The sequence below is a fragment of the Dendropsophus ebraccatus genome, chromosome 3 (assembly GCF_027789765.1).
Source record: "Dendropsophus ebraccatus isolate aDenEbr1 chromosome 3, aDenEbr1.pat, whole genome shotgun sequence".
Taxonomy (NCBI): domain Eukaryota; kingdom Metazoa; phylum Chordata; class Amphibia; order Anura; family Hylidae; genus Dendropsophus; species Dendropsophus ebraccatus.
This window is the reverse complement of record NC_091456.1, coordinates 200,108,350-200,121,060: the sequence shown is the minus strand read 5'-3', so window position 1 is coordinate 200,121,060 and position 12,711 is coordinate 200,108,350. Positions and strand designations below refer to the sequence as shown.

At 49.7% G+C, this 12,711-nt stretch overlaps 1 protein-coding gene across 2 annotated transcripts in view; it reads left to right on the top strand.

The window, feature by feature from the left end:
- TESK1 (testis associated actin remodelling kinase 1) overlaps positions 1 to 10,720 on the top strand; it is a 48,317-nt gene extending 37,597 nt beyond the window's left edge. For both annotated transcript variants that reach the window (XM_069963349.1, XM_069963348.1), the window contains exons 6-11: positions 182 to 264; positions 511 to 592; positions 683 to 766; positions 5,013 to 5,102; positions 5,900 to 6,032; positions 8,361 to 10,720. In XM_069963349.1, the coding sequence (XP_069819450.1) occupies positions 182 to 264; positions 511 to 592; positions 683 to 766; positions 5,013 to 5,102; positions 5,900 to 6,032; positions 8,361 to 9,961 (2,073 nt within the window). In that variant the 3' untranslated portion in view covers positions 9,962 to 10,720. The remainder of the gene's footprint in view (positions 1 to 181; positions 265 to 510; positions 593 to 682; positions 767 to 5,012; positions 5,103 to 5,899; positions 6,033 to 8,360) is intronic.
- Positions 10,721 to 12,711: the final 1,991 nt, after the last annotated feature.

Genomic DNA, 12,711 nt, shown 5'->3' with positions numbered 1-12,711 from the left:
TCCTCCTCCTCCTCCTCTGCTGCGGGGTCACCGTGTCCCATACTTATCCCTCTGTTATATATCCTCCTCCTCCTCCTCTGCGGGGTCACCGTGTCCCATACTTATCCCTCTGTTATATATCCTCCTCCTCCTCTGCTGCGGGGTCACCGTGTCCCATACTGATGCGGCTTCTCTCTCCTAGAACTGCCTGGTGCGCTACGATGACAGCGGGTACACCGCCGTTGTGGCCGATTTCGGATTGGCTGAAAAAATTCCTGATGGCAGGTGAGAGTGCTGCATCATGTGACCTGACACTCATCAAGCGATGCTCAGTAGGCGGGCTATGACAGACATTTAGCAATGGTCTGCAGGGTAGCTATGATGGACACTTATTGCGCAATTTTCTGCAGTGGAGCTATGACGGACGCTTATTGCGCGATGGTCTGCAGGGTAGTAGCAGAGGGGTTATGAAGGACACTTATTGCGCAACGCTCTGCTGACGCCTCTCTGGGCGCTCTCTTTCTCTCTCAGTCAGACGGAGCCGCTGTCGGTGGTGGGCTCCCCCTACTGGATGGCCCCTGAAGTGCTGCGGGGGGATCTCTACGATGAGAAGGTGAGGATGTATATATATCACACTATAGTCTGTGGTGTATGATGATTTGGGGTCCTCACCCCCTCATCCCCTCCTTCTCTCCACTTCCAGGCTGACGTCTTCGCCTTCGGGATCATATTATGTGAGATAATCGCACGGATCCCCGCAGACCCCGACTATCTCCCCCGCACCGAGGTGAGGAACCCATATATACAGATATATACAGGAGAGACCTGTATGGGGGGATGTGTAATAGTAAGGTCACTGTGATCAGGACCCCCCATATGTACAGATATATACAGGAGACGTGCTGTGTGTCCTCCCTGTATTACTCTATATAGATGTGTAATAGTAAGGTCACTGTGATCAGGACCCCATATATACAGATATATACAGGAGACGTGCTGTGTGTCCTCCCTGTATTACTCTATATAGATGTGTAATAGTAAGGTCACTGGGATCAGGACCCCCCATATATACAGATATATACAGGAGACGTGCTGTGTGTCCTCCCTGTATTACTCTATATGGGATGTGTAATAGTAAGGTCACTGTGATCAGGACCCCATATATACAGATATATACAGGAGACTTGCTGTGTCCTCCCTGTATTACTCTATATGGGATGTGTAATAGTAAGGTCACTGTGATCAGGACCCCATATATACAGATATATACAGGAGACTTGCTGTGTCCTCCCTGTATTACTCTATATGGGATGTGTAATAGTAAGGTCACTGTGATCAGGACCCCATATATACAGATATATACAGGAGACTTGCTGTGTCCTCCCTGTATTACTCTATATGGGGGGTGTAATAGTAAGGTCACTGGGATCAGGACCCCATATATACAGATATATACAGGAGACGTGCTGTGTCCTCCCTGTATTACTGTATATAGATGTGTAATAGTGAGGTCACTGTGATCAGGACCCCCCATATATATAGATATATACAGGAGACGTGCTGTGTGTCCTCCCTGTATTACTCTATATGGGATGTGTAATAGTAAGGTCACTGTGATCAGGACCCCCCATATATACAGATATATACAGGAGACGTGCTGTGTGTCCTCCCTGCATTACTCTATATGGGATGTGTAATAGTAAGGTCACTGTGATCAGGACCCCCCATATATACAGATATATACAGGAGACGTGCTGTGTGTCCTCCCTGTATTACTCTATATGGGATGTGTAATAGTAAGGTCACTGTGATCAGGACCCCCCATATATACAGATATATACAGGAGACGTGCTGTGTGTCCTCCCTGTATTACTCTATATGGGATGTGTAATAGTAAGGTCACTGTGATCAGGACCCCATATATACAGATATATACAGGAGAAGTGCTGTGTGTCCTCCCTGTATTACTCTATATAGATGTGTAATAGTAAGGTCACTGTGATCAGGACCCCATATATACAGATATATACAGGAGACGTGCTGTGTGTCCTCCCTGTATTACTCTATATAGATGTGTAATAGTAAGGTCACTGTGATCAGGACCCCATATATACAGATATATACAGGAGACTTGCTGTGTCCTCCCTGTATTACTCTATATGGGATGTGTAATACTAAGGTCACTGTGATCAGGACCCCCCATATATACAGATATATACAGGAGACTTGCTGTGTCCTCCCTGTATTACTGTATATAGATGTGTAATAGTAAGGTCACTGGGATCAGGACCCCCCATATATACAGATATATACAGGAGACGTGCTGTGTGTCCTCCCTGCATTACTCTATATAGATGTGTAATAGTAAGGTCACTGGGATCAGGACCCCATATATACAGATATATACAGGAGACGTGCTGTGTGTCCTCCCTGTATTACTTTATATAGATGTGTAATAGTAAGGTCACTGTGATCAGGACCCCCCATATATACAGATATATACAGGAGACGTGCTGTGTGTCCTCCCTGTATTACTCTATATAGATGTGTAATAGTAAGGTCACTGAGATCAGGACCCCCCCATATATACAGATATATACAGGAGACGTGCTGTGTGTCCTCCCTGTATTACTCTATATGGGGGGTGTAATAGTAAGGTCACTGTGATCAGGACCCCATATATACAGATATATACAGGAGACGTGCTGTGTGTCCTCCCTGTATTACTGTATATAGATGTGTAATAGTAAGGTCATTGTGATCAGGACCCCATATATACAGATATATACAGGAGACGTGCTGTGTGTCCTCCCTGTATTACTCTATATAGATGTGTAATAGTAAGGTCACTGTGATCAGGACCCCCCATATATACAGATATATACAGGAGAAGTGCTGTGTGTCCTCCCTGTATTACTCTATATGGGATGTGTAATAGTAAGGTCACTGTGATCAGGACCCCCCATATATACAGATATATACAGGAGACGTGCTGTGTGTCCTCCCTGCATTACTGTATATGGGATGTGTAATAGTAAGGTCACTGTGATCAGGACCCCATATATACAGATATATACAGGAGACGTGCTGTGTCCTCCCTGTATTACTCTATATAGATGTGTAATAGTAAGGTCACTGTGATCAGGACCCCCCATATATACAGATATATACAGGAGACGTGCTGTGTGTCCTCCCTGTATTACTCTATATGGGATGTGTAATAGTAAGGTCACTGTGATCAGGACCCCATATATACAGATATATACAGGAGAAGTGCTGTGTGTCCTCCCTGTATTACTCTATATAGATGTGTAATAGTAAGGTCACTGAGATCAGGACCCCATATATACAGATATATACAGGAGACGTGCTGTGTGTCCTCCCTGTATTACTCTATATAGATGTGTAATAGTAAGGTCACTGTGATCAGGACCCCCCATATATACAGATATATACAGGAGACGTGCTGTGTGTCCTCCCTGTATTACTGTATATAGATGTGTAATAGTAAGGTCATTGTGATCAGGACCCCATATATACAGATATATACAGGAGACTTGCTGTGTGTCCTCCCTGTATTACTCTATATAGATGTGTAATAGTAAGGTCACTGTGATCAGGACCCCCCCATATATACAGATATATACAGGAGACGTGCTGTGTGTCCTCCCTGTATTACTCTATATGGGGGGTGTAATAGTAAGGTCACTGTGATCAGGACCCCCCATATATACAGATATATACAGGAGACGTGCTGTGTGTCCTCCCTGTATTACTCTATATAGATGTGTAATAGTAAGGTCACTGTGATCAGGACCCCCCATATATACAGATATATACAGGAGACGTGCTGTGCGTCCTCCCTGTATTACTCTATATGGGGGGATGTGTAATAGTAAGGTCACTGGGATCAGGACCCCATATATACAGATATATACAGGAGACGTGCTGTGTGTCCTCCCTGCATTACTCTATATGGGGGGATGTGTAATAGTAAGGTCACTGGGATCAGGACCCCATATATACAGATATATACAGGAGACGTGCTGTGTGTCCTCCCTGTATTACTCTATATAGATGTGTAATAGTAAGGTCACTGGGATCAGGACCCCATATATACAGATATATACAGGAGACGTGCTGTGTGTCCTCCCTGCATTACTCTATATGGGGGGATGTGTAATAGTAAGGTCACTGGGATCAGGACCCCATATATACAGATATATACAGGAGACGTGCTGTGTCCTCCCTGTATTACTCTATATGGGGGGTGTAATAGTAAGGTCACTGGGATCAGGACCCCCCATATATACAGATATATACAGGAGACGTGCTGTGTGTCCTCCCTGTATTACTCTATATAGATGTGTAATAGTAAGGTCACTGTGATCAGGACCCCATATATACAGATATATACAGGAGACGTGCTGTGTGTCCTCCCTGTATTACTCTATATAGATGTGTAATAGTAAGGTCACTGTGATCAGGACCCCATATATACAGATATATACAGGAGACGTGCTGTGCGTCCTCCCTGTATTACTCTATATGGGATGTGTAATAGTAAGGTCACTGTGATCAGGACCCCATATATACAGATATATACAGGAGAAGTGCTGTGTGTCCTCCCTGTATTACTCTATATGGGATGTGTAATAGTAAGGTCACTGTGATCAGGACCCCATATATACAGATATATACAGGAGACGTGCTGTGTGTCCTCCCTGTATTACTCTATATGGGGGGATGTGTAATAGTAAGGTCATTGTGATCAGGACCCCATATATACAGATATATACAGGAGACGTGCTGTGTGTCCTCCCTGTATTACTGTATATAGATGTGTAATAGTAAGGTCACTGTGATCAGGACCCCATATATACAGATATATACAGGAGACGTGCTGTGTCCTCCCTGTATTACTCTATATGGGATGTGTAATAGTGAGGTCACTGGGATCAGGACCCCGGGGGTGGGGGGGGGGCCTCTTGTCCTTTTGAGTCGTCTCTTATTTTTTGCTTTGGTTTCTGCAGGACTTTGGGTTGGATATCAAGTCTTTCCGGGAGATGGTCCCCACTGGCTGCCCCCCTGCCTTCTTACAGCTGGCGTTCCACTGCTGCCGGGTACGTAGGTTCCTCACTATTATCGCCGCGTTCCTAAGAAATAACACTTTGCGGTTCCTGGTGTAAACACATCGACATGTAACAGCAGAATAGTGAGTGCAGCTCTGGAGAATGAGACATGATGTAACAGCAGAATAGTGAGTGCAGCTCTGGAGAATGAGACATGATGTAACAGCAGAATAGTGAGTGCAGCTCTGGAGAATGAGACAGGATGTAACAGCAGAATAGTGAGTGCAGCTCTGGAGAATGAGACAGGATGTAACAGCAGAATAGTGAGTGCAGCTCTGGAGAATGAGACAGGATGTAACAGCAGAATAGTGAGTGCAGCTCTGGAGAATGAGACATGATGTAACAGCAGAATAGTGAGTGCAGCTCTGGAGGATGAGACAGGATGTAATAGCAGAATAGTGAGTGCAGCTCTGGAGGATGAGACATGATGTAACAGCAGAACAGTGAGTGCAGCTCTGGAGAATGAGACATGATGTAACAGCAGAATAGTGAGTGCAGCTCTGGAGAATGAGACATGATGTAACAGCAGAATAGTGAGTGCAGCTCTGGAGAATGAGACATGATGTAACAGCAGAATAGTGAGTGCAGCTCTGGAGGAGGAGACATGATGTAACAGCAGAATAGTGAGTGCAGCTCTGGAGAATGAGACATGATGTAACAGCAGAATAGTGAGTGCAGCTCTGGAGGATGAGACAGGATGTAACAGCAGAATAGTGAGTGCAGCTCTGGAGTACAAGATATGCTGTACCCTCTGTATTACTGTTGATGATTTCCCTTCTTACCTATAGATGGCAGCAGAGTCCAGGCCGTCGTTCTGTGAGGTGAGTCAGCGACTTGATGCCATCCTAGACAGTATGGACGTCCCTATATCTCCACATAAAGCTCAGAAGGAAGCGGTGGAGGTGAAAGCAGCGGGCATGGGTGAGTTGTCAGTGACCCCCATCCTCCTAGAATTCCTTTATTTCCCCCCTCTTACCTTTATCTTCCTTTGCTCCTCCTGACCTGTAGGGGGCACTGATAATATTACTGTATAATAATATATTTTATATGGGTCTCACTCTCTCTGGGAGGGGGGGAGGGGGTAACACCAGGCTGTTCTCTCGGGGAGGGGGGGGGTAACACCAGGCTGTTCTCTCGGGGAGGGGGGGTAACACCAGGCTGTTCTCTCGGGGAGGGGGGTAACACCAGGCTGTTCTCATCGGGGAGGGGGGGTAACACCAGGCTGTTCTCCTCGGGGAGGGGGGTAACACCAGGCTGTTCTCTCGGGGAGGGGGGTAACACCAGGCTGTTCTCTGGGGGAGGGGGGGGTAACTCCAGGCTGTTCTCTCGTGGAGGGGGGGGTAACTCCAGGCTGTTCTCTCGTGGAGGGGAGGAGGGGGGTAACACCAGGCTGTTCTCTCGTGGAGGGGAGGAGGGGGGTAACACCAGGCTGTTCTCTCGTGGAGGGGAGGAGGGGGGTAACACCAGGCTGTTCTCTCGGGGAGGGGAGGAGGGGGGTAACTCCAGGCTGTTCTCTCGGGGAGGGGAGGAGGGGGGTAACACCAGGCTCTTCTCTCACGGAGGGGCGGTGGGGGTAACACCAGGCTTTTCTCTCACGGAGGGGAGGAGGGGGGTAACACCAGGCTGTTCTCTCGTGGAGGGGAGGAGGGGGGTAACTCCAGGCTGTTCTCTCGTGGAGGGGAGGAGGGGGGTAACACCAGGCTCTTCTCTCGGGGAGGGGCGGTGGGGGTAACACCAGGCTCTTCTCTCACGGAGGGGCGGTGGGGGTAACACCAGGCTCTTCTCTCACGGAGGGGGAGTGGGGGGGGGGTAACACCAGGCTCTTCTCTCTGGGAGGGGGGTATCACCAGGCTGTTTCCTCAGGAGCAGTGACATCCCTCCCGTCCATCCCCATCTCCCCCGACATCCTCTGTCCCCCATTCAGCCCAGTGCACCTTCTGCCGATTAGCCACTGGTTTTGCTGACCTTAAAGAGAACCTATCATCTAAATTTCACTGTCCCTAATATTAAAGTATATCTTTCCCTAAGTCTATCTGCAAAGGCAGTCTGTATCTTATGCCTTACCTACTCTTTCGTATCTGTGTAAGCAAGGCCGGGCGCCGCCATCTTGATGACGTCATTTGCGTTCCACCGTTGGAACGCAAGTTGCGTCATCAAGATGGCGGCGCCGGCCTTGCTGCACAGAAACAGAGGATTAGGTAAAGTAGAAGACTGTAAAGGCAGTCTGTATCCCTATGAAGTCTATTTATGAAGATACAGACTGTCTTTGCAGTCTGTATCTTCTACTTTATCTAATCCTCTGTTCTGTGCAGCAAGGCCGGCGCCGCCATCTTGTTGACGTAACTTGCGTTCCAGCGGTGGAACGCAAGTGACGTCATCAAGATGGCGGGCCCCCCCCGGCCTTGCTGCCGCTCTGCATGACAGGAGTTTCCTGTCTCGCGCCGGCTCTTTTGAAAAGAGCCGGCGCGAGGCAGGAAAGTAAAACAGAAATATTTAAAAAACGCAGCTTTAAAATTAATTAATTATATTTACAAATATTGTTAAAATTAGGATTTACATCTAATTAGGGAATAAAAAAAATTCATTTTCGCCCGTGATTGGTTCTCTTTAAGTGTTTGTGGCCTTTCCATGATTGTTCTTAAAGTGATATTGTCGCCTCCTTTCCATTTCCGGAGTTCTCAGCACCTTCCTCTGCTTATATTCGGAAGATTTCATATGTTATCGGATAAAGGATTTTTTTGTGGTGCCCTATATCTCCGCCTGCATCGGCACCGTAGACCCCGCCCCATCCATGACATAATTCCGCCCCCTCCGTGGTGTTATTGGAATGGGCCACCCTAGAGAAACAGGCCGATTCTGAGGAGGCAGGTCCTAGGCCTCTATGTCATCTCATTCCAATGACCTCACAGAAGGGCGGGGCTTAGGCATTGATGGCGTCACGGATGGGGGGGGCCAACAATGCTGATGTAGGCGAGGGTATGGGTTATTACGGCCATGAAATCCCACCCATACGGCACTGTCCACCAACTGTAACATGCATTTTAAAGGTGAGAGACCACCAAGAAAACCTTTATCTAGTAAGATATGAAATCTCCAGAATATCGGCTTAAGAAAGTGCTTAGACCTCCTGATATGGAAGGGGAGTGACAATATCTCTTTAACGTGAGTCATAGCCCACGACCTCCACCTCCGCACTCCATGATGCCCTGTGTATTATAACATTATAACCAGCTTTAACTTCTCGCGTAGGTGGAGGGAGTTCTGAGAACTCGAATATCCATGAGCGGACCTGGGATCACCCAACGCCCCCAGACCAGCGCTTATCCCGGAGTCAGTCTGATATCTTCTCTCCTCCGGCACCCCTAGCTCTCCGCTCTCACGGCCCCTACACGGACCTGTTACCCGACACTCCCGCGCGCTTCAATCCCTTCTCACAGAGGGAAGATCTTAAAGGAGGAAGAATCAAACTCTACGACACCCCAAGCAAATCGGTGATCTCACTGACCTTTGACCTCCCGCCACCAATGTCCTACCAGATGAACAGTCCTGTAACCCCAGAGCCCATGGTGGATGCCCAATGTGAATTCTCCGATGTGGCGACGAAGCAGAGACGATGCAGATCTCTTCCTTCCTCGCCCGAGATTGTACGTAGAGGAAGCCCTTGCCCTGTCACCACCCCAGTCCAAAGAGGCCATCGAGATAAAGGAGACAGCAATGACCTCTGGCACACGCCTAACTTTGGCTCCGTAGAGACTGACAGCAGCACCAGGACAGTCAATGGCTTCTTACCGGACTATTTTCCGAGTTCTCGTCTTCCGGAGAGCTCTTCCGACAATCTGTCAAGTGTGAAATCTCCCAAAAATCTGCCATCCAATGGGATTTCCAGCCCTCTGTTAGGTAATAGCTGGTCCAGCACTAAATCCCGTGGTCCAGAATGGAGACAGCATTCTGACCTGACGATTCTCAGTGAGACACTAAAGGACTTCATGAAGGAGATGCCTACTGAAGGGGGCGTCCCACACTGTTATGGGGACAAGGCTACAAGAAGCCCTCTGTGTGGAGACAATCCAACGCAGGGTCAAGAAGTCATAGATGCTTCCACCAATGTCCAAGAATGGAGGGGTGACCGTTTCTCTGGGGAGCTTCCTGCTCCAGGAGGGCAGAAGTCTCCAGAGAGATCTAAGGACTGGAACAGAAAGTGGAAATCCAATGGAGCATCATCAGGGGGTCATCCAGAGCCGGACCAGCCTGGGACGGGAGAACCCATGGATTGCTCGAGCAGTCCTGACAGCACAGAAGAGAATACGTTTTGCTCAAGGTTGCCGCACTTACAAACCAACGGGTCTCTTCTCGCTCCTTCCTCTCCTGCTCACTCTTCATCATCTTCCACCCCCTCGTCTTCCCGTTCTCCGTCACCTCCAGTCAGTACTTGGCAATTGGATCCCCAAGGTGTTCCAAATAGGTTGAGCCTCACGGACAACAACAACGTGGTCAGTAGTAAGCCCATCCGCTGGGTCGGACTGCTCAACACGCATCCGCTGGGTTCTCTGGAGGGTAATTTATGGGAAGGAAGCTTGCCTGGCCTGGGGTGTGAAGGTGCTGAGAGCGGTAGCATGGCTCCTCTACACGCATCTTCCAGCTCTGTCCTGGACCATGAGGAGACCGTGTCGTGTCCTGCCTGCTGTTTGGGGGGATTTAGTTTCATATCGGTGTGCCGCAGGTCACCCCCAGATACATCCCGCTATCAGAACCTGAACTGTGAGGCCAGCCGAGGACTCATTCACACAGCACCGAGGCTCGGCTCTCCCCGACCAGGACCCAGTAGGAAGCTGCCAGAAGCACAGACTTAGTGGTGTAGTCAGACCGATGCCGCCAGTCCTGTCCTGATGGCCGCCGGCTGGGGTGGCTTTGTTTACATAGGGTGGAGCTTCCATAGCGGTTGCACCCAGTGCTCGTCTTTACTCTGAGTTTGCACTCTGCTTTAGCTACTACCGGCGCAGATGAGCAAAGACTAAGGAAAAACCGTTTTGTTGTACAGAAGAAATGTCCTAGGCGTGGTCTGCACAAGCGTGGCCGTGATCTAGGGGTCCTTTGGGTCTATTTATGTCTAGCACGTCCTGAGCCGCGGCCCCTCATCCCTCTACACTACCAGTCCTTCTGCCTGTATGCTAACAGTAGGAATGAACAGCATGCAGCCTGCAGGTCCATGAGCCAGTGCACAGAAATTACTAGAACTCTGCGGAGAGATTCTGGTATAATGAATGCCCGTGTGCTTCTCAGTGTGGCTGCCTGTACTGCCCCTCAGAGCCTGTCTAGTATAGTCTAGTATACAGCAGGTCTTGTCTACAATATAGCACTAACTCCTGTGCACTGCAGCGGCAGCATGTCCAGTACTCTGCAGCGGCAGCTTGTCCAGTACTCTGCAGCGGCAGCTTGTCCAGTACTCTGCAGCGGCAGCATGTCCAGTACTCTGCAGCGGCAGCTTGTCCAGTACTCTGCAGCGGCAGCTTGTCCAATACTCTGCAGCGGCAGCCTGTCCAGTACTCTGCAGCGGCAGCTTGTCCAGTACTCTGCAGCGGAAGCTTGTCCAGTACTCTGCAGCGGCAGCTCGTCCTGTACCCTGCAGCGGCAGCTTGTCCAATACTCTGCAGCGGCAGCTTGTCCAGTACTCTGCAGCGGCAGCTTGTCCAGTACTCTGCAGCGACTGCTTGTCCAGTATTCTGCAGCGGCAGCCTGTCCAGTACTCTGCAGCGGCAGCCTGTCCAGCACTCTGCAGCGGCAGCTTGTCCAGTACTCTGCAGCGGCAGCCTGTCCAGTACTCTGCAGCGGCAGCTTGTCCAGTACTCTGCAGCGGCAGCTTGTCCAGTACTCTGCAGCGGCAGCTCGTCCTGTACCCTGCAGCGGCAGCTCGTCCTGTACCCTGCAGCGGCAGCTCGTCCTGTACCCTGCAGCTGCAGCTCGTCCTGTACCCTGCAGCGGCAGCTCGTCCTGTACCCTGCAGCCGCAGCTTGTCCAGTACTCTGCAGCGGCAGCTTGTCCTGTACCCTGCAGCGGCAGCTTGTCCTGTACCCTGCAGCGGCAGCTCGTCCTGTACCCTGCAGCTGCAGCTCGTCCTGTACCCTGCAGCGGCAGCTCGTCCTGTACCCTGCAGCCGCAGCTTGTCCAGTACTCTGCAGTGGACCTGTGGCTGCAGTGATATCCATTAGACCTGCGGCTGCAGAGCCTCAAGCTGCCATGATATTCATTAGACCTGTGGCTGCAGAGCATCCAGCTGCCATGATCTTCACCTGCGCATTCAGCTCCGTGGATCTGTACAAGACCTTTGGCTGCAGAGCTTCCAACTATCAGTATTTTTGGTAGACCTTTGGCTGCAGAGCATTGCACTCTGTATTTTCGGTAAACCTTTGGCTGCAGAGCATTGCACTCTCAGTATTTTTGGTAGACCTTTGGCTGCAGAGCATTGCACTCTCTGTATTTTTGGTAGACCTTTGGCTGCAGAGCATTGCACTCTCAGTATTTTTGGTAGACCTTTGGCTGCAGAGCATTGCACTCTCTGTATTTTTGGTAGACCTTTGGCTGCAGAGCATTGCACTCTCAGTATTTTTGGTAGACCTTTGGCTGCAGAGCATTGCACTCTCTGTATTTTTGGTAGACCTTTGGCTGCAGAGCATTGCACTCTCTGTATTTTCAGTAGACCTTTGGCTGCAGAGCATTGCACTCTCTGTATTTTCGGTAAACCTTTGGCTGCAGAGCATTGCACACTCTGTATTTTCGGTAGACCTTTGGCTGCAGAGCATTGCACTCTCTGTATTTTCGGTAGACCTTTGGCTGCAGAGCATTGCACTCTCTATTTTCGGTAAACCTTTGGCTGCAGAGCATTGCACACTCTGTATTTTCGGTAAACCTTTGGCTGCAGAGTAGGAAGCCCCTGGGATCTTCATCACCTCTGACAATCTTCTGTCTGATCCTCTCTATTTTGGTTCTTCACCCCCGTGAGCACTTTATCCCCCGTGTCCCCTCTGTAAAGCACTTTATGTCCCATCACTGAATTTATAAAACGACTTTGCCTCGATAAAGACTTTGATGCTGCGGGTGGCGCTGATGATGGTGGTGACCCCGTCCCCTGTCAGTGTCTCTTCCCCGGTTATGCTACTGACACATCTGTTGAACTTAAGCACTTAACCTCCCTGTGCGCCCCTCCCCCTCCCGCTATATACACTGTAACCTCCCTGTGTGCCCCTTCCCCTCCCGCTATATACACTGTAACCTCCCTGTGCGCCCCTCCCCCTCCCACTATATACACTGTAACCTCCCTGTGTGCCCCTCCCCCTCCCGCTATATACACTGTAACCTCCCTGTGCGCCCCTCCCGCTATATACACTGTAACCTCCCTGTGCGCCCCTCCCCCTCCCGCTATATACACTGTAACCTCCCTGTGCGCCCCTCCCCCTCCCGCTATATACACTGTAACCTCCCTGTGTGCCCCTTCCCCTCCCGCTATATACACTGTAACCTCCCTGTGCGCCCCTTCCCCTCCCGCTATATACACTGTAACCTCCCTGTGTGCCCCTTCCCCTCCCGCTATATACACTGTAACCTC